Source organism: Mesocricetus auratus, unplaced genomic scaffold (assembly GCF_017639785.1).
Source record: "Mesocricetus auratus isolate SY011 unplaced genomic scaffold, BCM_Maur_2.0 Super-Scaffold_6723, whole genome shotgun sequence".
NCBI lineage: Eukaryota > Metazoa > Chordata > Mammalia > Rodentia > Cricetidae > Mesocricetus > Mesocricetus auratus.
The window spans coordinates 1,975,269-2,003,247 of record NW_024429183.1 but is presented as its reverse complement, the minus strand read 5'-3'; the positions used below and the strand labels follow the sequence as shown (position 1 = coordinate 2,003,247).

Genomic DNA, 27,979 nt, shown 5'->3' with positions numbered 1-27,979 from the left:
GGGGCCTCCAGGAACTTTCTCCCTCCTGTGACCTTAGTGTGTCCCTAGCTCCCTGGCTTCCCTCCAGCCTTGTCACCCTCAGGGGGCTGGTGAGCAAAGGAATGTAAGGCTGTGAGAAAGGGGTGGGCTGAGAGAAAAGACGGTTCCCACACAGGGAAAATCTGGCACTGAATACAGAACACAGAAGACTGTCAGCAACTTAAAATTCCAATAGCTTTTTTTTTTAAAAAAACAAACAAACAAAAAGTTCCATAAAACAGCCAAACCCCACCCACCCACCCCCCTAGCCCAGTGTAACAGGTTAGCCATTAATACAAGAGTGAAAGATGTTACAACCACACCACTAACTCAGGTGGCACAGTAGATGGACCCAATGTGGTAGGAACACAGCCTTTACACACCACTCAGACACTGACCTCTGAAATAAGCCAGACACAGGCATTCTTTAGGTCAGTGACATGTTAGGACAAAACCAAAATGCGAAGCACTGAACAAAATGATTGTGTGGTCAGGGCTTGCTTTAAGAAAACAAAAACCTACATGTGGGAGACCCCAGGACATCAGAGATAGGAATGAACAGGGCCTTCTCAGAGGGTCAGCACCATGAACATGGCCCAAGAGTCCCTGCCCTTTGGACCCAGGCTAGGACTGGGTTCCTGACCTAATTTCCAGGACAGGGACCTCAGTTCAGATCTCTGGGAGAGCCTTCAGGAAGCACTCTGACTTCTCCCTCATCACCCCAGTGAAAGGGGACCCCAGAAACATAGAGGGAAGGGGGGACAGTAGTAAGGTTACCACCATGCAAGGGCTGCATAGTTACTCTAGTGGCTGCCCTCCTTCAGGCAGGCCACAATCTGAGGCAATGGTAGGAGTCAGCAAGGCATTCTTATATCCTGCTGTCCCTCCAAGCAGATCAGCGGCTTGGTGAGATGTGCTGGCTGCACCTCAACTGTCTCCCCCAGAACAGAACAGGAACCCTGCAGGGTGGTCACACATAGGAGGGACAGCAGCACGTAGCCAGCAGCTTTCACTGGAAGCTGGAGTGGTCCTGCCACACAGGTGGCAGAGAGCAGGGAGGGGTGTTTTTTCTGGACAAGGGCGACAGTCTCAGGAACTATGGAGGTGAACAGAGATGTGTGGGTGGGAGACCCATGGTACTGGTGTCACTGTGCCCTCCTTCCTGGTTTGTTTCTAAGAGAGCTGGAGTAGGGGGGAGACTGTGTCTGCAAGAACTAGAGCACAGCCCCTTGAATGATGCTCAAGCGCACACAGCCCTGTAGTTGACAGATGGTGGGCCAGCTCTTCCCATAGCTTCCAGCTATGGCAGCCAGCTGCTGTTAGGATTATGGCTGCAGAGCTCTCTTTCACGTATGGCCAAGGGAAGAGGAATCACCAGGCCTTCAAGACAATGAGATCTAAGCTCTACATTTATATCGTTAAAAAAATAACTCAGCAGTAGAGCACGTGCCTCATACGAATGAGGCTGGGGTTCCATCTCTAGGATCCCAGAAAAACAAAACAGCCCAAGCTAGAATACGTGTCATCCATCTGTCAGTCCAAGTACACAGTAGAAGAGATAACATCTGAGTCTCAGTAGTTCTTTTGACCTGGTGACAGTGATGTGGTCCCCTTGAGGCACACTGTGCTACTGAACAACAGCCTTGGGTGAAGAGCTGTGGCTAGCAGCGTCATATTCTCAGCTGGGCTGCTCTAGCTACGGAGCTCCTGCTCCTTGCTACCCTGTTTTGTTGAAAAGTAATCATCTTGGTAGTGTAAACTTGACCCAAATGCAAGCTACAAAAACAAAACCAAACAAAAATCAGAGAGGGGAGAAAGGCCAGATATGGCAGTCCCCAGAAAGTCAGAAAGACCAGGCCTCAGCTCACGGCATGCGCCAACATGGAGTGCCATGAAAGGATGGTCGCCTTCTGGGACCAAATTCGTACCAAAGTTCTTTCACAGCCACTGTGGACTCCTGACCATTGGAGGGACAGTGGATGATGCTGGACAGTTGGTGCTCACTGGAGCTGTGGGGAATGATAGGCCTGGATGCTGCTCTTCCAAAGGTCAGTTGTCTTGAAGCAGATGCCACTCTGTGTGGCACGCAGGATCACAGCTAAGTCTCCTGAGGAACCACCTGCATAAGCTTCTGGCACAGCACCGTCACAGAGACTGCAGGGAGAGAATAGGGTGAGCACAGGCAGAAGATGGGCATGAGCTGGAATCAGCTCCTACTGTCCTGCTGGCTCTCACCAGCCCATTATTCACTTCTCAAACTTTGAGAGATGGGCTAGACAAATGATGGTTCAGTAGGTTAGTCCTTACCTGTGCCTGGCTTTTATGTGGGTCTAGAAATCTAAACTCATGTCATCGGGCTGATGTCACTCCCCATTCTGAAACTTCAAAGTCCCCCAGACCATAGTGATAGCCCCCATCTGCAAATACTGCTCTCCTCTGGGAGTTCTAGGAGGGTAAAGACAGGGTCCTAACTGGAACCAGCCCTGAGCCAGATGCCTCATATACAAATTTTTCAAGCTCTATCTCTTGGTCAGGCCACTGTGTACAAACTAGTGGCCTGCAGTGGGGTTTTGCCAGTTGGCAAGGGCAGCAAGTCATGGAATGCCTACTCAGACCAGCTAGGGTGAACTCCATGTCTCATCCCCTCTCACTGCCAGCCCACTATACTAGTGACTCAAACCTATATGGTGAGCATGGCAGAACCAACAATTCCTTACCCTGGAAATTCCCACCCTGGCTGGTATGGGCAAAGGCTGTGTATACTCACAGATGGCCTGCAGGAGCCACTTGGGCTTGTTCTGCCACCAGACGCCAAAGAAGTAAACAGGTAGCCCACTTAGGATGATGGCAAATCCAATGCCACACTCCTTAGGTGTCTTCCAGAAGGACACGGCAATGAGGAAGAGGCAAGCCAGGATGAAAAACACTGGGAGGACCAAGCTCACCTAGGACAGAATAGAGGAATATAGGCTACCAGGTTCTCCCCCCACATTGCCCATGGCCCGTAGGCACAAGTGGAAAGCTCCTACCTATGGTCCTGTGGCTAGCATGTGACCCTGGAGCCATCATCTTTTCCTTTGGGTCTGCCCAGCCACCCTCCCTAGACCTTGGGCCTTTGCTTTGAAGTGGCTTCACTACCTCCAGCTGTTCCCCTAGCCTGCCTTAAACTGTCATGGGCCTGGAGAGCAGAATCTGTGTCCTGTTTAGTCTCACTCTGACCTCAGTACAAGGTGCTGAGCATATAATTACCCAAAGCTCCTCTGGTATAGACAGGGGAATGAAAACAGCTTGTACTGTTTCTCTTGAGGCTTCCACAGGGCAGCAGAGGTCGGTTCTGCAGTCCCCACACCACAGGTATGGAAACCCCTGGCTGCAATACCCACCCATGGCAACCTAGGGGAGGAGCCTTCTGGGAAGATCCTGGCTACCTACCAACAAACAAGGAATCCTGCCTTTTCAGTGAACCCTTTGTGGATATAAATGCAACTAGCCAAAGCAGACAGGTTTCTGGCAGGGCAGCTCGAGTGCTGAATAACCCGGCAGGCAGAGCTGGGCTTTCCTCTGTGGGCTCTTGCCAGATTGCTGTCCAGAATTCCACAGTCTTGAAAATGGATTCCCACCGTGGGAAAGAGTCTCTTTGGAACTCTAACCATGTGCCCAGGGAATGAAGCCTACAGGTCATCTGTGAACTTTTTCCACAGACCAGCTGTCAGTAGTCTGACCTCTAACCCCACAGTCCGGATGACTGTGTAGTACAAGCCAGCATGGCTGGGGTCTCCCACCCACTGGCCACGAGGTTCCTTGTGATATTGGTGGAAACCACTGAGTGGGGGCAGGAAGAAGCCTTGTGGCAGGTGTGACTGGGTCAGCCATGTGCTCAAGGAGAACTAGCTAGGTAACAGAAACTGCTAGCCATCAGCCTCCATGAGCCAGCTGTCTTGGGACAACTCTGACACTTGCTGTGACCCCAGAAGCTCAGCCTTCAATGTGCTCTTCATATGGTACTCATGGAGAATGGGGCAGGCTTCCTAGTTTGTCAAGGAGAGATGGAGGCTGTCAGTCCAGGGATCCTTGGATGCAGACCCTGCTTCTTTCTGAGGATGAATCCTAGGGACTGAGAAAGGACACTGCCCAACACTCACCTTGATGGGACGCTCTAGCTCAGGCTTCTTGAAGCGGAGCCACATCATGCCGATGATAGCCAGGGCCACACACAGCCAATTGAAGAAGCTGAAGAAGTTGATGATGGAGAAGATGTCATTGGAGAAGGCGTACATCAGGGTCATGACACACTGAAAGAAAAGACAGGGCCAGGTGAGCCTGACAGGGCTGGACTGATGCAGGACGGTGCCAGAGGCCACCAGACGGGAGACTGCCAGCTCCGCCAGTATCTGGCTGAGCACAACTGTTTGTTCTTGTTTTAAGAAGTAGCTACTGTGACCATGTAGAAGTCTGGGGTGCAAAGGGAGGGATGTGAGAACATAGCGAGGCACCCACGGTCCAAAGATGAGTCCAAGAGCTCTCTCCAGACTGGAATGGCAAAAGCACCTGTAACAGCCAGGCAGTGGTGGTGCACGCCTTTAATCCCAGCACTTGGGAAGCAGAGGCAGGCGGATCCCTGTGAGTACAAGGCCAGCCTGGTCTACAGAGCGAGTTTCAGGACAGCTAGGACTGTTACACAGAAAAACCCTATCTTGGAGACAAAAAAAAAAAAAAAAAAAAAAAAAGCGCACCTGCACCTAGAGCTTACTGTGGCCTCCTGTGTCAGAAGTAACTAAAATGTCCAATAGGTGAGCCTTCCAACAAAGCATGGAGCACACTACATCCTATATCACCGTTAAAAGAAAGCTCAAACTGATGCTGACTAAGCCTCCTGAGGGACCCTGAATTCCTGACCCAGGAAGAGTGAGACAGTAAAAGTTTCTTATTTAGGCTTCTGGGGTTGGGGTAACAGAAAACTAACATAATAGATAGGCACAGAAGGAAGAACAGTTGCGTCCAGTTTGTGTAGTGAGGCCATTAGCATGGTGTGGGCATGGCTGGAGCAGACAGTGTCTGAGCAGATGCTCCTGCCAGGCAGGGATTTCATCTAGTATACTTCAAGACCACAGTGGGATTCTGGATTTAAAAATCTGGTGGTGTATTGTAGTCTAGTGCAGCGTGGCTGCATGTTCATGACACACGTTCCCAACTATGCATTGCTCTGGGCAGACACAGGGCTCTGAGTGGTGAGGACAGACAGGGCAGGAACACACAGTAGACTTACTGTGAACACCAGTGACGGCACAGGCGTCAGGAGCTGTGGGTGGATCATGGAGAGGACAGAAGGCAGGTGGCCCTCCCTGGATCCCACGAAGAATAGCCTGTGGATGGGGTAGAGAGGATGCGTGTCAGCTACACTGGGAGGGGTATGACCACCTCCCCCCAAGACCTTTCAACGTCCTTGACCTCTTGGGCTAACAAGGACAGAAACCTGGGTTGTATTTCACTTCCAGCCCCCCATGATATGACCTCAATAGCAGAGAGTCAACAGTTCCCCTGTTCCCAGGTCATCCAAATATTTAATAATCAGCTGTCTATCACCTATAAACACAGCTTTCAAAGCTTGAGGAATAGCAGAGGGGTTTCATCTAGGGTGCTGTCAGGCACTTACCTGGAGGATGTGAACAAAGACCCATTGACAGAGCCAAAGCAGGACAAGCCCACGAAGACAGGAATGATCCAGGACATGACTCCTAGGTGATAGTTCCCAAAATCCTGGACAGACACAACGCGTGGTGAGCACTCAGCTACGATGGGACACAGGCAGGGCCTCAATTCTGGCCACTGGAGCGGCTTAGCCAGTGACTCTGCTGGGCTGATCTGGCTCCTAGCTGCCCCACACCTCAGGCTTCTGCATATGTGGCCATTTCTCAGAATTAGGGTCTGTACTATGAGGAGATACACAGGGTCTAACAGTGGTCATCCCTGAGTTTTGCTGTGGGGCATACACATAAGGTACCCTTATCCCTTCCTGTGGGACATGGTGATAATCTTTAACAGGTCTCCCTACTGATGGCTCCTTCACATCTGCCAAGAACCTGGTGTGGTAGGTCTTTATGAACCATTGGCTTGAAGTCAACACTTAAATAAATAAAAGCTAGACAGTGCTGCCTCTTCGCCAGGTAAGACCAAAAGGACAGAGGAGTGACAGGGGCTGCCAAGGAGCCTGGTTGTACCTCAATGCCATATATAGCCCAGTAACAGCCCCTAAGCCACCATGGTCCCTAATAGAGCCACCAATGTCCAGATGCCTATGACCAACCATATGCTGTCTTGACACAGGCAAGGTGCTATCTAAGCATTTGCATTTAATGCCCTGTTGCCCATCATGCAGTGAGTCATCAATGATGACCACTAGACTCTCAAGGTAGGGTAAAGTTTGGGTACAAGGGACAGGCCTGGCTGGCTTGATCAATGTCTGAGGGTGGTAGACCAACCCTCAGCCTCTTGGGCCTAGGAGAAGTTGTTAAGCAGTGTCTTACCACAGCCACAGCTTCAGACATCAGCATCTGGTTGGTAGACAGGGTTGTGAAGTAAGCCAAGTTCGTCAGCACATAAACCAACGTGACAATGGGCAGGGAAATGATGATGGCCAGGGGCAGGTTTCTGAGAAGAAGGGGGAGAGATATGTCAGTGTGCAGCCTAGGACTTAGGGCCATACCCCAGGGTGAGGAGCCAGGCTCCCTTCCCTTTGCAGTGGCTCTGTGTCTGGGCCTCACTTCTTGGGCAAACAGTGGGGATGTCTACAGCATTACCTCCTGCACAGACTTGAGCAGCTGTGCACAGCTGAATCATAGCTCACACGACCATCCCTGAAAAACTCAGGTGACTCTGAGAGCTCAAGAGAGCCAAGATGGCCCAGTATGAACACCGTGGCCCTGCCTACTAGCTACACACCTCAGACAAGTCCCCTCCACCTGGTTTTTCAGGACTGAGAGTCAGACACAGTTGCTTCTCTGGCCCAGAACTCACCCTATCCCTGCATCATCCTTACTGCAGGCCCCTGACACAGCTCTCCATAGAACCTGGGCAGGGCTCATCTATGGGCTGGTACAGTGTGTGGTTTCTCCTTCTCACAGTAAAGGAAATGTGTCTCTGCCATTTCTGTACATACCTGTAGGGGTTGATCATCTCCTCTGTGACAAAATTCAGATAGTTCCTAGAAACCAAGCAATAGTATGTCATTATATTGTACACACAGTTTGGGGGGGGGGGAAACAATGCAAAGAAAACCTTGAGCTGCTTTGGGTAGGTGTGGTAGGTAGCTTGAATGGTTCATATATATGCAAGCTTAGTTCCCAGCTGATGCGCTATCAGGGAAGGATTAGGAGGTGTAGCTTGTTGGATTGGGTGTGGCTTTTGTACCAGTAGAGTGGGTTCTGAGATCTCAAAAGCCCACACTAGGCTCAGTGTGTCTCTCTGCCTGCCCATAGATCAGAATGCAAACCTCTCAGCTACTGCTTTAGGACCACGTACATCGCTATGCTCCCTGCCATGATGATAATGGACAAACCTTCTGAAACTGTCAGCCCCCATTTAAATGTTTTCTAAGAGTTGCCTTGGTCACAGTGTCTTTGGACACAGCAATAGTACACTGACTAAGATAGTAAGGGATAGGAGAGTCCTCTGCAGGCTCCCACGGTTGACAGAAGCTGGGCAGTGGGCACCCTTGGTACCAGCTACTCACTCTCCTCTGTCCTCTGCCAACTTTATCTGAGGTGAATACACAGCTCGTCCTGTCCAAACACTCTATGTGGCTTCAACATCCCAAATCTCTATAGAGTTGTCCTAAAAGCAGAGGCCAGGCTGGGTACCTTATGGAGAACTGCAGACTCTCCCTGCCTGTTTCCTAATGGTAGTGACCTGTAGGTGCCTGTGCAACTCAAAATGTTCGCTGTGCTCTGCGCCATCCACTTGAATCACCCCTGGATGGTCAGAACACTAAGAATCTGGGCACATCAGGACCTGTGTGCCCAGGCCAAGGGACTCTAGTGTTCCAAAACCTACCATCCTCCATAGGCAAACAGGCCACTGTACAATGCCAACACGATGTTCCCCACATCCCAATTGGTGCCTTCAAAGGATGACTTGGGGTACAGGTTGGATATATCACCTGGAATGCATTAAGGAAAACAGAATACTGGTTAGAGAATCTGGATAGATCATAATACAAATTCTGGAATGTTTCTGGAGCAAAATACTGTAACAAACAAAAGTTTGAGTGTTGACTTTTTACTGCAGATTACTGTATCCATCTAGCCACCTGATCATTGTTGTCCCTGCCCCCCAAATCCATGAAGCTGGAAACCAGCAGGGAGGAGCAGAACCATCCCCCTCCTCTGGCTACTCAGAGGAATGTGGCCTGGCTACAAGCCCATGTGATCTCTCTGTAGGCAGAGGACAGCCGGTCCCTTGGCCTGGGGGATCAGCTCCAGGGTCTCTGCTGATACAGTCTCGTTGGAACAGACTCTAACCATGTGCCCAGGGAATGAAGCCTATAGGCTATCTGTGAACTTTTCCCACAGACCAGCTGTCAGTAGTCTGACCTCTAACCCCACAGTCCGGATGACTGTGTAGTACAAGCCAGCATGGCTGGGGTCTCCCACCCACTGGCCACCAGGTTCCTTGCGATATTGGTGGAAACCACTGAGTGGGGGCAGGAAGAAGCCTTGTGGCAGGTGTGACTGGGTCAGCCATGTGCTCAAGGAGAACTAGCTAGGTAACAGAAACTGCTAGCCATCAGGCTCCATGAGCCAGCTGTCTTGGGACAACTCTGACACTTGCTGTGACCTGTCATATGTGGAGTGCAGGCCAGTATCAGGCAGTCCCATGACCCTTCAGGACATCCTCACACAGCTCACATAAGCTTCAAGGCTACACAGAGACTTGGGTTGATACCTTGGCCCCTTGCTATGAAGCTCTGGTACAGGGCTGCTAGGAATTAAGTGGGAAGAACTCAGGCTAGACCTGTGCCACCCCAAATGAGTGAGTAAATGCATCCAAGGATTAGGACAGAGGGAACTGACCCCCGGGTCATCCAGACACCTTGCTCGGAACAGAAGCCACTTCAAACTCTGCTCATTTTACACACCTTCCCTCTGCTTGTGTTCACCCCTTGCCTTTTCCAATGATGTGTCACTAGACTTAAGGCTCACCCACTCAGATGACCACACATCAATGCTATCTGCAAAGACCTTTGTTTCAAGACAGCCAAACAGCCCAGGCTCCAGATAGTATTCCTTCTAAGTATTCTCCAGAGCTAGTGGCTATTGGAGTAGAGTCTTCGTTACCTTATCTGTGGAATGGCCCATTTCATCAAGCCTACAAACACCTGCTGTTTAAAGATGCCAAACTTGAAGCCAGGTATCTGGGCACCTAGCAAGGTTGGTAGTTGGCTCTCCACAGACCCAGGTTACCTACCTGTGGGTTTTTAGTTGATGGGTCCTGTTACTCTGGGCCCCTGGGGACAGCGATACACAGCACACATTTGACCCGAGACCATGGGACTAATGTAACTTGGAGCTAGAAGCAGTGTGATCACCAGAAGACGAACTGTTTTCAGTTGTGGCTGTGGAGGCAGTGGCGGGCACAGGTCTACCTCACACACCCTGGGGTCAGGGTCACCAAAGGACCCTTCACAGAATTTGTCTTTCAGTCCTGTGCCAAGATCTGACTAAGAAGGAAGGCCTGGCCTGACTGGAAGGTGGTGGCACATGCCTTTAGTACTAGCAGCTGGGAGATAGAGGCAGGTAAATCCCTGAGTTTGAGGTCAGTCTGGTCTATAGAGCTAGTTCCAGGATAGCCAGGGCTACACATAGAAACCCTGTCTCAAAAAACAAACAAACAAAAAGGAGGAGAAGAAGGAGAAGGAAGGCAGGCAAGTTGGACCAGGGTTTCATGGTCTTCTGGATGTATGAGATGTCCCAAGATTCTATTCCCCAACCTGAGCTAAGGTTGTCCTGAGCTCTCCACCTACCCCTGGTCATCTTCTTTAGGCCTGGTTTTCTGAGAAGGGTAGGGTATTACCCACATCCCTATCCATGTAGGTCCAAGTCACAGGACAGTCAGAAGTCAGCTTGTGGTTAGCAATTCAGGGCAGCTCAGGACAGGGTTCCTTCAAAGTGCTTTGGTGGAGTCTCCCACAACCCAGGGCATTCCCCTCCTGCTCTGCAATGGAATGTTTGAGAACAGGGAGAGCCTGTACATGTATAGGGCCTAACTCACATCACTGCTCTGGGGATACTTCTCCTATAAGCCAGGAAACTGAGGCACAGACCAACCATGCAGTGGTATGAGGATCTGTCAGGCTAAGTGAAAATCAAAGCTGATTCTCCACCATGCTGTATCCCTTTGAGAGATGGGTCTGAATACCAGAGACCTGGAAAAGTGATCAGAATCCACCCTGGGAACACAGACAGCTTTAGTCTGGAGCCGACAACTACCTCGTAACAAGACCTCAAGAAGCAGAGTAACTGTCAAGTCTTTAGTATGGTGGGAGGATGCCTGCTTCTTATCCAGCCTGGGTGAGGGGTGGCACAAGGGCTGGTTCAATTTCCTCAGCAGAGTTCTCTGCCAGGCTTTGGACCAGTAAGTATACCCATCTCCAATTTACAGCCATCCTCTTATCACTGAGAGGATGGAGGTGAGGACTAAAACCCAGTTATGTGTCAGAACTTGTGGCATTCAGCTTGGCCTGCAGCAGAGCCCTAAGGTATAGTGGCTGTGGTCTATTCTGGACTGGAGGCCACAGTTTCTGACCAAATACCTTTCTCTGCTTGGGCACCATGGAGTGGGCTGCAGATCTGCTAGTCTGGAGTTTCCCAAGCTGTACCCAGGCTGGACTGGCTCAGGGAACACCTTACTGTATCCTAACTATTACCCTTTGACTGAAGCTCCACCTTGCTGGCTTGAAGGTACAATTGTGGGAGTGGTCACACCCACCTATTTGATCAACACACTGCCAACTCCCTGTGCCTTTTGACAGGTTGCGTTACTTAGGAGAAACGGAGACGGGCAGCTTGCTGAAAGTGAGGCAGGACTGGAATTTAGAAGCAACTGCCCAACCATGACCAGGAAAGGAAACCTTGGGGTTGTCACAGCTTGGGGGCGGGGACAAGTACTGGGACACTAGTGGCATCTAGTGGCAGAGATGATCGATGCTGCTCAATGTGCATAGTATGACCTTCACAATTCAAGGAGGCACCGCCAGGCCCAAAGGTGCACAATGCCCACCCCTCCACCCCCCTCTGCTCTCCACAGATCTAGTCAGACCTGATCTGTGAGTCTGTACATTTTCAGGCACTAGATGATAGACTAAATGAGGGTCACTAACTTAACAGTGGCCAGAGCCAGGGCAACCAAGCTCTGCTACCCAGTGCCTCTTTCTCCCGAGTCACGGTAAGACAGACAGGCAGGCTGCAGTAGGTCAGCTGGGGCCAGAGGACTACACCATATTATGGTCCTGGGAGCACGACTACCCTTCCTCTGGGCTCGTGCACTGTCTCAGAGCCCCTTCTCCTACTCTGGCTATGTCAGGTGGGGTCTGCCTGGCAGGCCTCCCCTTCCTCAGCCATAAAAAGCTTCTCTCCACAGGGCTGATGGCCCTGCAGAGAGAAGCTATGCACAAGCAGAGATCCCAGCAGGGTGAGACTGCTCAGAGGCCCAGGGATGAGGACTTTAGGGAACAGCAACCCAAAGACACTGTGTCATGCAGGGTGGCCATGGGAACCCAAGGAGAGGAGGTTACTGAAGTCAGAGTGCCCTGCCAGCCTTCCTGTCCTTCCCTGGTAGATGCCTGGTCCAGCAGACACAAATGCTGAGTTCAGGCAGGAATGAACAGAGTTGAACTCCTTCCCGTGCATGGGACATGGTCAGTCTTGTAGTCCCTGACTCAGAGGTCAGAGGATGTGTGTCCCAAGACCTCTTTGCCTCGGTACATCAGAGGTGGGGGAAAAGGCCAGGTCACTCACTTGCCTGGGCCCCAGGCATGTAAAAACTAGTTATCCTGAGGTATGGTCCACTCTGAGTCAGCACAGAGCTAGCAAGCAGGAGAAACGTAGGGTGCTGTGGTTCTGCAAGGCTAACTGGGCCTCACTAGACCACAGCACCCTTATAGTCAACCTCAACCCAGAGACAGCAATGCACTGAGCCTTCCTTCTGTCCTCCAACAGGCTTTGGGGCTATATACTACTTGGTTAACTGTGGGTCTGCCAGTATTCTGCAGATACACCTATACAATTGAAGAGCCCACTAGTAGCTATTTACCCACGCCTGTACGTGAGGGTGGCACTTTCCCCTTTTAAGGTCCCTGGCAGAGCAGGTGACCTCTCACTCACAGCTCAGGCTAATGAAGCCTGCCTGCCTCACATTGTATGGGTGTACCAGCCAGTAAAGCCCTCCCTGGGCAGTCTAAGTGGGAGAGAAGGAGAAAGGTTTTATAGGACACTATCATCTGCAAACTGTCCCCTACAATCTGCAATGGCCTTGGGAGGCCAATTTGTCCTGTTGCTGTGCAGTACATACCAAGCAGAACTACAATAAAGCTACTTTGTGTCCTCTGGTGACCTGGGCCCATCAATGGGCACAAGGGAAGAACCTTCCATAACCCACTCCCACACCTGGCTTTGAGAAGAAGACCCGGCACCCACTTGTGTTTGGGAACAGTCTGATCTCAAGTCATAGCCCCTTCAGGGTGCTGAGACAAGGGGGTCAGTTGACTAGAAAGGGACACAGCAGGTCAAGGACATGGATTCCCTGCCTACAATGTCTGTCACTTGTTGTCTCTCTTACTTCAGGTTTTCTGGGCTGTCGCCAGGGTGTCTCTCTGGGGTCACACTGACCAAGCTGCCATCACCACAATTCACCCACTTCCACGCACAAGTTCAGTCATGGCCAATCAGATCTAATGTCAGTCTGGGCACTGTCTGCACTTCTAAAAACACTGGACCAAGTGCAGACACCCTGTGACACCAGTGACAGGCTGATCCTCCTCAGCCTGCTTGGCAGCAGGCACGGCCATAGCACCTCCATTACTTATACTCCCTGCTCCTGGGACCTGAGGAGAGGGGATGCTTAGGAGGGTTTTCCTGGTCTGGGTCAGAGCCTTAATCTCCTCTGTCTGCAACTCTCTTGTCCACAGCCCTTTCACAGTGACATAGGCTCTGAACTGCAGGTCTGGTTCTCACTGGATCCCACAGGAGGGGTTGCAGAGATTCTGTGGAAGGCTGGCAGGGTAGAAGGAGTACACAATTGCCCACAGGTTTATCACCTTTATCACCTGGGCAGCAGGGTCACCAGAGGGCTGGGGTGGGCAATGTGGAAGCTGCCTAGAGCCAGGTGGAAATGGCCACCATGTCCCAGACCCACACATGGTCCATTAAAGCAGGCCATGACCACATGACCAGAGCCAGGGTCTCTGCCTTCAAGGACCTGGTGATCACCACAGTCCTCAAAGGACTGTGCCCAATGGGAAGTGAGGGTGGGCAAATGGTCTGGAGAGGGGTCAACATTCCAACACTGTCCTTCAGAAGCCAAGACATCCATCTGGGTAACAGAACAACAAATCCCTGGGGGAAACTAGCGCAGGAATTTTGCAGACGCTGCATTGAGCCCTGGAACTCAGAAAGGAACTGCTGGGGGCGTAGGGCGTGCTTGCCACAGCCACCGGAATTATAAACACATTGTGCATTCAAGCCTGACAAAAGCTCTGCTGTCCCCTACTCAAGTTTGTTTTCACTAACACCAGGTTCCGGTACTAAATTCCTCACCGTCTGTATGTCATCACAGCCTCCGCACTCCTACCTCCAGGCACATGCTTTGCAGTGTGACAGGGCTGTGAGCACAGAATACAATCCCTTCTGCCCATAAAACAGGTCTTGACCACTCCCTGGGGCGTCCAGGTGATGCTCAACCAAACTCCCTCCCTGGCAGTTGGACAGCACCGCTGTGCCTGAGAGTCTTGCCAACCAGACTCCCAGAAATGTGAACCATCTCCCAAACGTATCCGGAAAGGTGCTGGAGGGAACTCTCTGGAGTCCCAAGGTCGGTCAGTAGGCCTTAGCATGGGAAAGACTGGATTGTAAAGAAGACAGCAGATACTGCCCCATGAAGGTAAACTCAGTCTCCTATACCTAGGGATTTGGAACGTCATACATACATAAAGATCAGAAAAGGAGGCAGGCCGACCCAAACCCCAGTTCTGTGCCGAGTCTGCTTTCATCTATGAAATAAAGAATAAGGGTCCTTGCTGCCTCTGCCCCAGGGCAATACCAGGACAGGGTTTTCTCTGCAGCGCCTGGTCACTGACTGATGCTGAGCATTGGCTGCTGCCAAGTGCTTGACTTTGCAGTGTTCTGGCTCGGCCTAAACAGTGCCCCAAACTCTCTGGGGCAGCAATGGCCACTAAATGCCACAATGTTCAGCCAACTCCTATCCATTCTTCATTTAGGCCACTACAGGGACTGAGATAAATGAAAAGAAGACAGGAAACAGGGGCCCTGGGCTGGGCTTGAGCACAGGGCTCCACTTCAGTTCACCCCATAAAGGCTGGAATTTAAAACCCAGACCCTTGTGTTTCTATCTCCCCAAAAGAGACTCCCTAATAAAGTACATACACTTCTACTGTGGAATAGTACAGTTATGAAAAATAGGTGAGCTGGGCGTTGGTGGCACACGCCTTTAATCCCAGCACTCGGGAAGGAGAGGCAGGCAGATCTCTGTGAGTTCTAGGCCAGCCTGGTCTGCAGAGCGAGTTCCAGGACAGCCTGCAAAACAATACAGAGAAACATGAGTCTGCCTGTATGTATCAGGATTTCCAGACAGCGGGCAGAGCATCACATATGGCTTGTGATCACAGGGATCACAGAGAGCACATACCTTGTGTGGTACACGCCTCACTTTCCCCTTCGCCCCTCCCAGCAGCCTCAGAAGACAGTCAGGGAAAGAGACTCAGAGATTCAGATGATCTCAAGTTCAGACAGTGTGGCCAAAGTCCATGCAGTCTTAACCCGCTGCTCTACATTCCTCATGCCAGCAGGGCCTGTCTGAGCGGTGAGATGACAAGAGATTTGCCTTGCTTTTATAGCCACTGACATGCCTACATTAAAGCAGTACACCTGCTTCCCAGGCCTGTTCCCTGCACTCCTTACTGGCTGTACAGCCACTGGGCACCTCATCTGAACACACTGTGAGACCTTGCTACTATCCTCCTGCAGTGACCCCACTCCTGAAGGCACTCGTCACATGTCACTAAGTCCCAATGCCTGTCACACAGCCTCTGGCACACAGGCATGAGAATCACCAAGAGCCATGCTTCTGGACAGAGAACAAATCAGTCCCCAGAGAGACCTCACACGGACATGCTGGCCACAAAGCAGAGGGAAGGGCGCTGTGGTGGGTGAAGCCCTGTGACCCCCAACTTCCTACACAGATGGGCAGACACGGGACTCCGCAGACGCTTCACAGGCTCCTGCCCACTAGCTAGGGACAGGGTTTTGTATACATTTTCTGGAGCTCACAGTTTCTCCTGCCATTCAGCTTTCCCTGGGGCCAACTCAATGTCCCAGGTGAGGTAGTCAAGGAGGACCAGGCCAACTCCTCACGGCACTGGGGGTGGGGATGGGGCCGAGGGTCACACGTCGAGTCACTCACCCTTTCCCATCTGGATGAAGCCAAGCAGGATGATGAGGGCCAGGGCCAGCAGCTTGGCAGCAGCAAAGGCATCCTGTACTCGGGTAGCAGCCTTCACGCTGTAGCAGTTCACAGCTGTGAGCAGCACTGTGGGGACGGACAGACAGAACGAAGTGTGAGTCCCCACGGGGCAGGCGGTCTAGTCCAGGGTCGGGGCATGGAGGAGGTCAGGTGCTCCTGGCTGGGATCCCACAGAGGCAAAGCCCTGCCTGCCCATGGGCTCTGACTTTCTGGGACTTGTTTTGATAAGCTAGCTGGTTCTCTGGGGCCAGGGTCAAAGGTTAGAAACACCAACTCTTCAAAGAGTCTAATCCCAGGTGCCCTGGATAGCCTGCAGCAAATTTCCTTTCATCTTTTTTCTTTTTGGTTTTTACAGACAGGGTCTCATCATGTAGCCCAGGCTGGGCTCAAACTCAAGATCTTCCTGCCAAAGTCTTCTGAGTGCTGAGATCACGGGCTGCGCCACCAGGTCCAGTTTTTTTTTTCTTCCTTCCTTTCTTATTTTTACAACTATTATTACCCGGGCCTTTTGAGACAGGGTCTCACTATGTAGCCCCACTGGCATTGAACTCTGGATCCTCTACTCCAGCTTCCTGAGGGCTAGAATTAGACATGTGCCACCATGTCTGGCTAAGATTGCCATTTTAACTCAGTGTCTCAGCCTCCTTCATCTGTTGTCACCCATGTGTACCCAATCCTATGGAAGAGCACCGGCTGCAGACTCAAGTGAAATCCAAACCTGCCACCTGGAGGATGGCCACTTAGCCCTGGGTACTTATGTGGTTCTCTGACAGCACATGCTAGGGTCGAGCACAACACTGTAGGCTGTGAGGTGACCCTTTCCTTAAAGACACCTTCCATGGGCTGGTGGAAGCAGGGAGGTGCGGCATCTTGTCTGTGTGAATCTGATAAGCCAAGAGGAGGGGCGATGGGGCAATGTGGGCATAGGCTGTAGGTGGGAACAGAAGGGAACAAATGCTCCCACATGCTGCTGCACGCAGGTGGGCTCAGGGCATGACAGAACACACACATGTGCCAACTCTACTGCTGCTTAGTAGTACTGAACATGGAAACTATGATTAATATTCTGTAGATACCTAAGCAACTGGACCACACAGGGTGAAGGCAGGGCCTCGGGGGCCCAGAAGGGCTGCAGATAGGCAGTTGAGATAGGACTGCCTGGTCTCCTAATGAACCCCAAGACCTTGGCAAGAGTATATAGACATGGAGTAAGGAACTGGTGAATCAATATTGTACTGCATGTAAACACAAATGAAAATACCCCAAAACCAACAACTACACCTACCCTACCACCTTGGTAGCAGCTGGGTGCCCATACTAGAGACCCCTGCTTCCTTGGCAACGACCCCAAGAGAGCTAGGGGGCCTCTACAACCCACTCTGAGGGAGGGGTTGGTTCCTGGCTTGCCTTAGTCAAACATTAGCCAGTGCAGCATGCAGCCTGAGAGGCCCCCAACAAGGTACCAGTTTACCAGCATCCTGACTTCTCCAGCATGTAGAAGCCCATTGCTTCCCTACTGAGCAACTACTACCAGAGAAACTGTGCCGATTCAGGCCTCACAGATGCCAGGCAGCATTTTCCCCAGCCAGACTAATTATACATAATTTTGCAGTTTGGGGAACAGACCGCAAAGACAGAAATCCACATTAATTATCTGGACTTGGCCAACCTCAGGTGGAAGGGAAACAGGAAGACTCCCTGGTAATGGGGAATGGAGGCCTCGGCAGTTGCTTTACCTCCAGGAAGTCAGAGATCTCATTAGCATTGAGTCACCTCGTCTTTATAGCTCTGGCTGATGTAATTCAGGCTGTGACTATGCTCTGAGAAAGCTCTATTGGCTGGGTAGCTACTGCTACTACAACCACTTGCTTGAAAACTCCCAGTCTCCCAGAATGAAGGAGTGAGAAGGGAATACAGGATGAACACATGAGTTCCCTTTGAAATGCTTCCCCATCTGGAGCCTTTGTCCCTTTACCCGGAGGTCATCATTCTCTCAGCCAGCTTTCTTGAGGTAGTCCTGATAGGTGTGATGACAAAAGCCTAAGATGCCAAGCCTCTCTTGATCCCGTCTCCCCAGATACCAGGCTTCTGGGTACAAGAGACTGGCAGATTGCACCACTAGCCAGATCCCACTTGGCTGGGGTGTGCTGGCAGGAGGGGCGTGCCCAAGCCCAAAGCCGCTGTCACTATGCCACAGCCTTGGCAGCTGTGGTCTCTGGTTTTTGGCTTTGAAGGGAAAGTATGACACAGCCCTGGGCTCCAGATAATGTGCCTTTGCTGAGTCGCCCTGTGTGACGTGTCCTTCTGAACCTGAGGAGGGGACAGGGTATTAGAGCACCATCCTGGCTGTCAGGGGACCCCTCCTCTGCTACCCCAACACCCTGCCCTGTCTGAGGGCCAACTCAGCTTCTCCCTGGCTAAAAAAGGCCTGAGCCCAGACTCCAGGCCAAGTAGGCAGAGGAGGGCCAGCACGGCTGGACCTCGGCAACTGAGGCTGAACTCTTTCTTCCTAGCTGCTGATTTCTCTGACCTCAGAATAAGAGAACAAAAGGGACTCTATACTTTCACATCTTTTATAAAAAGAACTCAAGCAGGTGATGAAATGGTAATGCTCACTGACTCGTAATGAGCAAACAAGGGTATTATTATTTCCTACAGCCCTGTTTTTCAAAACGAAATAATCTGAGATAAATGAATGGATTCATCTGAATCCAGGGGCTTCTGGCCTTCATGAGACATTGTCATAAGAGACAGTCAGAAGACTGACCGGAAGGAACTTCAGCTCCCTACCCAGACAATCTGTCGCCTATGCACTGTTTCTCCACCAAAGTCACAGGTAGTAGGATTGGCTGCTGCGACCCACTCTTGTTGATACGCAGCCTCTGGCAGGGGGATATGGGTGGCCACGGCACAGGGGTGGAAGCTGGTCCTCTTTGGAGTTCTCCTCATGGCATCCCTAGATAAGTGTGGTTATGCTGGCTCTCAGCACCAGCTGGTCCAGTGAGATAAAGCCCAGTGCCTCATACTGGGTGCAGATAGCTGGCAGCCAGGCCTTCATGCCACAGGCCTAATAATGACTGTTCTTCACAGCTCAGGTTAGTTTTCATCCCTAGCCAGCTGCATGGTGCCACCCAGGGCCATTTGGCTTACCACAGGGCTCCACGGTTCACACCTTACAAAGGTATAGTATGCTGGAGAGAGACAGCCTTTACTGTCTGACTGGGTAAGCAGAGCACAGTGTCCAAGCCATGGAAAAAATCCTAGGGTCACCCTGACATCACCTGAGCCATGGCTGAGCAGGCATTTGGCACGAGGGCACTGTGTGTTCTGGCTGGGGTCTATAAGAAGGTAGCAGGATCTCAGGGCACAGAGAGACAGCTGCTGAACAGTTGCTGCCTCATTCGCACCAACAGGCAGGTGGTAGAGACTCACCAGGCAAATGAGGCTGGTCCTGCCCAGACTTCCCCAGCGCACTAAATCTCCCTAGGTTCCTGAGGCGGAGTACAGGAAGTGGTTGGTGACTTCACTGCTTCCAGGAAATATGGCTGGGCTGGCCCCCCAAGAATGTCTAGCCCTGGACCAGCAGTTGGACTAAGCTTGATCATGGGCTGGCTTAGAGATCCCCCCCAGCAGAGGTTCTCATCAAACACTTGGCAGCAGACCTGGGACCCTGTCTCGAGGTAATTCTGACTCCTGCCAGTGGCTCCATCTGAATCCAGTCAGCACACACAGGAACCCAGGGTTAGAGGGCGATCCTACAAGACTCCCTAAGAGTCAGTGGCATCTCCTGACTCCTTAAAGTCTGCATGTCTCCAATTCCCCGCTCAAGTCTCCCAGGTAGTGCCCACAAGAGCCACAGTGAGCCCCTCTGTACACTGATTCAAGATTTGCCTTGCAGTAAATGGATGGGATGTCTAGTGACCAGTCATCCCAGTACTCATCTGACCAGACTCCCCAGGTGCTGGGAGAAACAAACGAACAAAACAAATGACTAGAACTTCCACCCAGACAAGTCCAAGACAGCTGAGCTTCTGAGGTCAGCAAGGTCCCACACATGCTGAATTCACTTGCCCAGGGCACCTACTCACACACCAGTGGGCGACTTATCTAGGCTTCTTTTTCTGGGCTCCAGAGAATACATGTGGCCACACAAGCCTTCTCCTCTGCTGGCCACTGAGGTAAGGAAACCGGCAGGGTGTGATGCAACTCGAGTATAGGATGTCACTCTGATGGGCCAAGAAAAATGAACTTACGACTATATGCCTTGGTAGAGGAAGGTCTGTGGAGCCTTCAATGCTCTATGGATATAGTGACTAACAGGCTGGTCACACATGTTCCTGTTCCCCGCCTTAGGCTCAGATCTATGTAGTTTCTCCATTATCTTTTTCTTGGTGTGGGGATGGAACCCAGACCTCTAATATACACCAAGCAAACACTGAGCACTAGTCAACCAAATACAGTTCCAGGGGTGCAGGTATCAGTGACTGTTCAAACAGGCCTGGCATATCCTTTCAACAGGCCAGACAACGTTGGCTTAATCAATTAAAACTCACTAATACCCAACTTCTGGACCAAAGAAAACACCCCCCCCCCAAGACTTCTGAAGCAAGTTCCTTGAAGAAAGAGGTCTCAAGGGTTCCTGGGAACTCCCAAAAGGCACCTGGCCTCTATAGCATACCTAATGCTTCTAAGCTTGTGCTGCCCTTTCTACAAACAGAGCTACCACTACCACCATATGGCTTAAATACCCTGTCAAGGGCTTCATGACCCTTTTAATATGATCACTGCAATGCTAAGTATCAAAAGGATCGGAACTGTGTACGAGTGATAAGGGTTTCTCACCACCAGCTAAGAGCAGTGTCTCACACATCTACACACGGCACCTCTACTTCCTCCATCAGTGAAGTTATCAAGGAAAAGCGGGCCAGACCAGCTCCAGTCACACAGCAGTAGTTCTTGGGGAAGCCTCCTTTAGCCAGCCACTCGGGATGTACCTAAAGCAGCCTAGAGCAGTCTAGGTGTAGGTATATGTGTAGGTGTGTGTGTGTGTGTGTGTGTATTTGTAGTGTGAATGGCAGATGGAAGCAAACATTACAGTACGGTGCATCCAGGTGTCACCAGGATGCAACCTGTGTTTTGGGGAGGGGCGGGGCATGTGGCTCTTAATAACAGACTCCAAGGCCTCTTTCCATCTCAGTCAAGTTCAGCAGGTGCAGTGAGAAGAGCCTGGGCAGAATCCCTGGGCTTAGGGGAGTTGCCAGCTGAATGGGCCTAACCACCCAGGACACCCCTGTACAGCACTTAGGAAGCTGATCCACTCAGCAGTCTCCGCCTTACCCATTGTTGTGAGAACTATCAACCCCATCCTGGACCACAAGTGCGGGGGCTCACAGCTCAAGAGACAGAGTCAGGAGCAGGCTCAGGCACTATCTGTGGCCCTGAATCCTCCCATACAGCCTAGGCTAATGAGAGCCCTGGGAACCAGTAAAGATATACTCCTAGACCCTTCTACTCCTTCAGCCTAAGCTGGAGGCCTATTCAGAAGTATAAGCTGAAGGCAGGCCATGAGCAGCTGCCACACCATAAAGTCTTAGCGATGACAGATGCTGGCCAGTCCCAAGGTCAGGATGACTCGGTGTGGATCTGGTTGTACACACCAGGCCCCTTGAGAACTGGATGGGAAATCCTGCTAATTCTTTACTTAGCAACAAATCCTGGAACAGGGGAAGTATGGGCAAAATAGAGAAAAATATCCAGTCAATGGCTGGTGCTCCAGAATGAGACATCTCAGGCTCTTAGCCTTCCTGTGGCACACAGATGTGATGTGGCTGGCCACCTGGAAATCAACAGTTCAGAACATTGCTAGATAACATGGGCTGCTGGATGTGAGTCCTCCAGTTGGGTCAGGGCAGTGGAAGGAACAAAGGTGTCTAGGGGATATATGAGAGGCTGGTATGTAAGACTGGTAACAGACAGAACGGGCAAGACCTGGGACATGGCAATCCACAAGGCCCTGGGACCAGTCACACTGAGTGGGGGTGCCGAGCCTACTGCTCCCTGAGCCTCGTGGTACCTCTACAGTGTCCCAAGGGTAGGTAAGGAAGTGGTGAGAATGAGAGGCATCTCAACTTCCAGGACTTCCCAGGGTAGACAGATGGCACTGTTTAAAGCCCATCCCAGCGGAGACTGTGGTGGGGTGATCAAAGGGTGGCTGTACAGTTTCCTGCAGACACCAACAGGGTAGAAGCCCTTCCTCGAGAACCTAAATGCTGATGAAACTCTGAAGAGCCTGTGTCCCTACCATAGCAGAACAGACTCCTGGAAGTAGTAACCAAGGCCACCTCAGGATCCTGCTACCTATTACCCAGAGGCAGGGCTGGGTGCTCCCAGTCTAACTCCTGCCTCAGTTTCCCTAGCTGTGAGATATAGAGACGATTACATGGATTTCAAGGGCTATAACAGAGAAAATACGCAGAGGACAGGCGTGTACCATGCAGGAGGCAATACTTTCAGGGTGCTTGCTCTCACCTGTGTCTCGGAGCCTGGGACTGTGGCTGTGTAGGGTCACTATGTCACTATGCACGCACTGGCATTGTTTCTAGGCAGAGATCCTGAACACACTATGGATTACCCAGAGGGTCATAATCCCCCCTACCAGCCCCCCACCATTACCACCAAAAGGGTTAGAAATGCTTAAATGCCTGCCTTACTTCCCACCTGTCTTGGTCACAGGTTTTGTGAACTACTCATGTCTGGGGCCCCAGGTCCTATGACTGGGTGTCATCTGCATGTACTTTCATGTCTGGTTGGGAAAGCCGATTTCAGTGCTAATTACTGAGCTGCTGGCAGCATTGAGCTTATGGCTCCAGACACCGAGGCCACTGGCACCTTGGCAACATCAGAGCCTTTGCCTCAGCTCAGTCATAGCATTGGCAGTGCCCAGATACTCCAACCCAGGCCTTTCAAGGCCTGGACTGAGAAGTAGGGTCCACAGCAGAGGGCAGTCAGAGTAGAAACCAGCAGGTGCCTTCAAGAGAAGGGGCAAAAAGCCATGCCATCCCCATCCTCGCTAGTTGCTATTCAGCTGACCTTCTGACCCAGTCAGCAGAGCCTGGCCAGCCCAATGGCCATCAGAAACCCACGCAGGGCCAAGTAAGAGTCTACACTTTTTCACCCAGACCCCACTGGCAACTGAAGCCCTGCAGCTCAAGCTTCAGAGAAAAGGAAGCAGCTAATATCCTCCAGAGTTTCTTTCTCCCTTCTCTCATCCTTTTCTCAATGTACAGTGGGCTCTGGGGCTGGGCTGCTCCATGGCAAGAAGGGGCAGAGTACAGAAGATGACACTTAGATCCTGTGTGACTGTCTTTGTCTGTAGTGCAAGATAAATAAAATTCTCCACCCAACCTAGACAGGATAGACCCCTGTTTTACAGGGTTACAAGTGGAGGCTCAAGAGGGTCCTTATGGATTTTTCAAATCAGAAACACAATGCTTATGATCTGACACCATGTGGGAAATATCCAGGCCCCAGGTCCCCAGGCACATGTCTGCTAAGAATGTCCAAAAATCCTTCCCAACTTATTTGGTGGAGAAGAAGGAGCAGTGAGTTTCCAGGCACTGGGGAGCCCCCATCTCTCTTGAGATGGGGAGAAGAATTCTCAGTCACCTAAGATCAGACTTTAACAGGTATGGTCCCATTCCCTCCACCTAGCCAGGAAAAGGACAGGAAGCACACCTTCAATGTTTTAGACTAGTCAACAGGCCACATCCTTCATACTCTAAGCCTGGGAAAGTGACACAGGTGGCAGAGGAACAGTGAACCTGCTCAGACCACTCCTTCCAGGGGCTTCTCTCCACAGAGAAGAGAACTGGCCACACCCAGAGCCTGTGCTGCCTTCTGGAGTCTAGGCTGCTACACTCGTATGCACCTCAGCACAGACAGCCATGGCCCTGTGAGATTAGATAAATCCCAGCCCAGACAGAATCTCAGCTCCAGTTTGCAGGATTCTGCAACAAGGCAAATCTGGCCACTAAGCTAGAGTCATTTGGGTAGAGGGAGTCTGAAGTGAAAAGTACCCCCAGAAGAGCTGCCTGGAGACAAGTCTATATATAGTGCATTTTCTTGGTGAATGATTCATGTGGGAGTGCATGGGTGGGCAGGTGGTCCTGGACACCATGGAAAAAAAAAAAAAAGCAGGCCAGGCAAACCATGAGGAACAAATGGGTAAGCAGCACTCCTCCATGGCTTCTGCATCAATTAACTGCCTCCAAGTTCCTGCCCTGATTTCTCTGGATGATGGACTACAAGCTGTTACGATGAAATAAAACCTTTTCCCCTGAGTTGCTTTTGGTCATGGTGTTCATGGCAGCAGTAGAAACTTATCTAAGACAATAGGGCTCCAAGTCAACTTGACACTACCCAAGCTACTGAGCTTCGCTTAGGCAAGAATAAGCTTCACACCCCAGGTCTCACTCATAGGCACATGGCCATCCAGAAAGATGTGGAGAGCAAGTCTACTAATCTTTATGAAAGACTCCTCTCCAGGTTTCCCACATCACGCCAAGGATATAGGGAGGGATCCAGACTCACTACAAGGTAGATGGCATTTACTTTCACAATGAGTGGGTTCATTCTGGGCTAAGGCCAAGTCATTTCTCAATACAGTCTTAACTGGGTGAAGGAAACTTGTAGAGAGACAATACATGAACTCTAAGCACCTATCAATGGAAACCAGACCTCTGCTCTTAACTCTGACTTTTGGTGTTGCCTCAGGGCCTTTCCCAGGGCACGGAAGCCAGGGAACACTGCGCTCCCCAGAGGTGCCCTCCGGAAGGAACAGGGCATTCACTGACTACACTGAAACTCCTTAGAATGCAATTCTCCCAGAGCCAACACCCAGGACTTTAAAGACCATGCAGCCCTTCTGGGCCTCCACTACGGCTGCCTGAGGTTCTCTTGCCTCACCAAGCCCAGCTCCCTTTCTAGATTTCTGCTTGTTTTAAGCAGGCATAGATGAGACTCTCCTGCAGACGCCTCGAGAACCCTCATTCCAACTAGAAGGCAGCAGCGCACTCACACCTGTGGTTCACAGAAACAGAACTGTGTCTGCAGTATTCTCAAGTGGAGACCAAGTGAGCAGAAAGAGGATGACTGACAGATCTCACCTTGACACTCCAGAACACAGGCCCAGGCTGTGTCCATTCTAGAACTCACCAGAGGGTTCTACCCATAGCAGCCAGAAAGGATTGTAAGAAAGCTACTTAAGATAATTAAAAACAAAAACCCTGTGTCATAGGGCCGGGGAGATGGATCAATGGTTAAGAGCATTGGGTACTCTTCCAGAGAACTGGGGTTCAATCCCCAGCACCCACACAGTGGCTCACAACTGTCTCTGTAACTCCAGTCCCAATGGCTCTGACTCTCTTTTAGCCTCCACAGACACACAAGCAGACAAGACACTCATACACATATTTTTTTCTTAATTAAAATAAAAAACACCAAAACCCCTGTATCACAAAAGAAGTCCGTGAGAGTGACTTGCTACAGGCTCCATGGAAGGCACTATCTACTGGAACTGTCCATTCTCAAGACTTGGAAACTCCAAATGCTGAATAAGCTTGTTGGAGCCCTAAATGAAGCTTTCCTGAAGAGCTGAAACATGCTCGGTCCCTTAGGGCTTTAAAAGAGTGTCCATTATGATTCAGTTGGGACCTTACCATTAGCTACACAGTGGGGGTGACAGCAATGTGGATCTCATGTTTGACTCTCACATGTTTATATAAGTTGAATATTCATACAGTTATGCATTCATGGAGACAGAGTTACTCTGTGTAGCCCCTGGCTGTCCTGGAACTCTGTAGATCAGGTTGGCCTCAAACTCTGAGATTCAAGCCTCTGTGCTGGGATTAAAGACAGGTGACGCCACTGACTGACTTTTTTTTAAAAATTTTTTTCAAGACAGGGTTTCTCTGTGTAGCTTTGTAGACCAGGCTGGCCTTGAACTCACAGGGATCTGCCTCCAGAGTGCTGGGACTAAACATGAGCCACCACCGCCCAGCACTGCTATTATTATTACTATCATCATCATCATCATCATCATTACTATAAAGAAGACATTTAGGCCAGTGAGATAGATGCCTCAGAGGATAAAAGGGCTTGATGACAAACAAGATCTGAGTTCCATCCCAGCGACTCACGTGGTGGAAGGAGAGAACGAACTCCAATAAATTATCCTCTGACCTCCACCATCGTGCAAAATAAATAAAACATCGAGAAAAAAAAATCTTTAAAAGAAAGGACATTTGTAAACCCTTCACCTCACTGCTCCCGTGGGGCAAGCATTGTTTCTTACATTTCCCTAGCACCTTCAGAAGAAGCAGAAACTAGCTTTCTAGGTCCATTCTGACCAGAGTAGTGAGGTTCTTTAAAGATACCCATGCCAGCTTGGCATGGTGGCACACACACTTCCTCCCTGCACTTGAGAGGCAGAGAGAGGCAAGGTGTAGGTCAGCCAGGGCTACATAGTGAGAGCCTGTCTTAAAAACAAACAAACTCCTAAAAATACCCATTCCCTCCCTATCTTGCCTAAAAAGCGAAGTAATTCCCTCAGTGATGAAAACTGGGTAATTAAAATTCTGACTAGACAAGTGCAGCAGTCACTGTTCCAAGGCTAAGCTGTTCCTTGCCAGCCCAGTGCTTTTGCAGACCAACCATGACTTTGACCATTTTTTACACACAAACCAAGCAAACAGCATGGACCTTACTGTGTGGGCCTCTGACCAGCATACAGAGCAGGGTGATGGTCTCAGAAGAAGGATGAGATGAGGGCTATGTAACTGATAACAAGAGACAAGTCTCATGGCCAAAGTCCCAACAAGCACTGCCACTCATCTCCAAACTGTCTTTAGAAAGCAGAAATCGACACTTCTTGATCTGTGAGTCTTGTAAGTCCTACAATCAACAACTGTTACCTGGCACATCTTGGGACCCCCAAGCCCACCCACACTGTCTGCAGCCAAGCGCTGGTTCTTTACTGATGGACAGCCTTCCTAGGATTTTGCTGCTCAGTACTAATGAGCAAGCAGCCTTTACTACCACACACTATTACTAATGTTTTCTTATGCGTAAGCCTTGCACTCCTGACAGGCAGTCTGAAGAACGTAAGTTTGTGTGTGTGTGTGTGTGTGTTTTAACTGCAATTTCCCTCTTAGCAACCAGTCAGCAAATGAAGCTGAAACAGGAAACTGGCACACCAGCTACTCCACGTGGTGCTTTGCAAGAGGCAGGGAGTTATTGCGGACAAGCTAGACAGCTTGTATTTCAATGAATCAGGTCGAGAAGCTGGATGCCCACCGCCGAGTCGGAACCGGCACCCACTGACCCCGAAAGTCTAGACACTGAGAATGAGTTAAAGAAACACACGTGGGTTCTGGAACCTGTGACTTTAGCCTGAAACTGCCGACGTGGTCCAGGCAGGGATGGAGAGATGGAAGATGTTCGGGCGGGCACGCGAGATGTAGAAAACGTGCTGCCGAACTGTAGGGACCTCGATTCTCGCCCACCCCGCTCCAGGTTCGGGCCCCTACTTACGCACGCAGAGGCAGGCCACGAGCTTGGCTGCCTCCTCCGGCACTGGACAGGTGGGGAAGATCGGCTTAAGCAGGTACGTGGCGAAGACCAGCGCCACGATGTACTGTGAGGAGGGCCGAATGATGAGCAATTCGATCCAGAGCTTGAGGAAGGCGGGCAGCGAGCCGTATACCTCCAGCATGTAGGCGTAGTCTCCGCCCGACTTGGAGATGGTGGTGCCCAGCTCGGCGTAGCAGAGTGCGCCCACGATGGAGAAGACACCGCACACGGCCCACACCACAAGCGCCAACCCGGGCGAACCCGCCTCCTTGAGCACACCCGTGGGTGTAACGAAGATGCCCGAGCCGATGATGGTGCCCACGATGATGGCTACACCGTTGAGCAGTGTGATGTTGCGCTGCAGGGTCACGCCTTCGACCCCAGAGTCCGCACCGTCCGCGCGCCGCGCCTCCAACATCTTCTCCCGCGCTTGCCTCTCCTCCTCCGCCGCAGCCGGGGCCGCCACCGCGCGCCGCTTGGCGCCCGGGCCGGCCATGCTTTCGGCGCTCCCGGCTCGGCCTGGATACCCGGCGTGCGCGCGGCCGAGCCTCACTAAGCGTCTAGAGAAGCGCGTCTACGCTCG

General features: G+C 51.1%; 1 protein-coding gene across 1 annotated transcript; it reads right to left on the bottom strand.

Moving 5' to 3' along the window:
* Positions 1-444: 444 nt before the first annotated feature.
* Positions 445-27,979, bottom strand: Slc7a5 (solute carrier family 7 member 5). The gene is made up of 10 exons (XM_005073113.4): positions 27,358-27,979; positions 15,709-15,834; positions 8,068-8,173; positions 7,175-7,219; positions 6,543-6,666; positions 5,672-5,775; positions 5,285-5,381; positions 4,161-4,310; positions 2,786-2,963; positions 445-2,172 (listed from the first exon to the last, which is right to left on the bottom strand). The coding sequence occupies exons 1-10, from the start codon at positions 27,890-27,892 to the stop codon at positions 2,117-2,119; spliced, it is 1,521 nt and encodes a 506-aa protein (XP_005073170.1). The 5' UTR covers positions 27,893-27,979; the 3' UTR covers positions 445-2,116.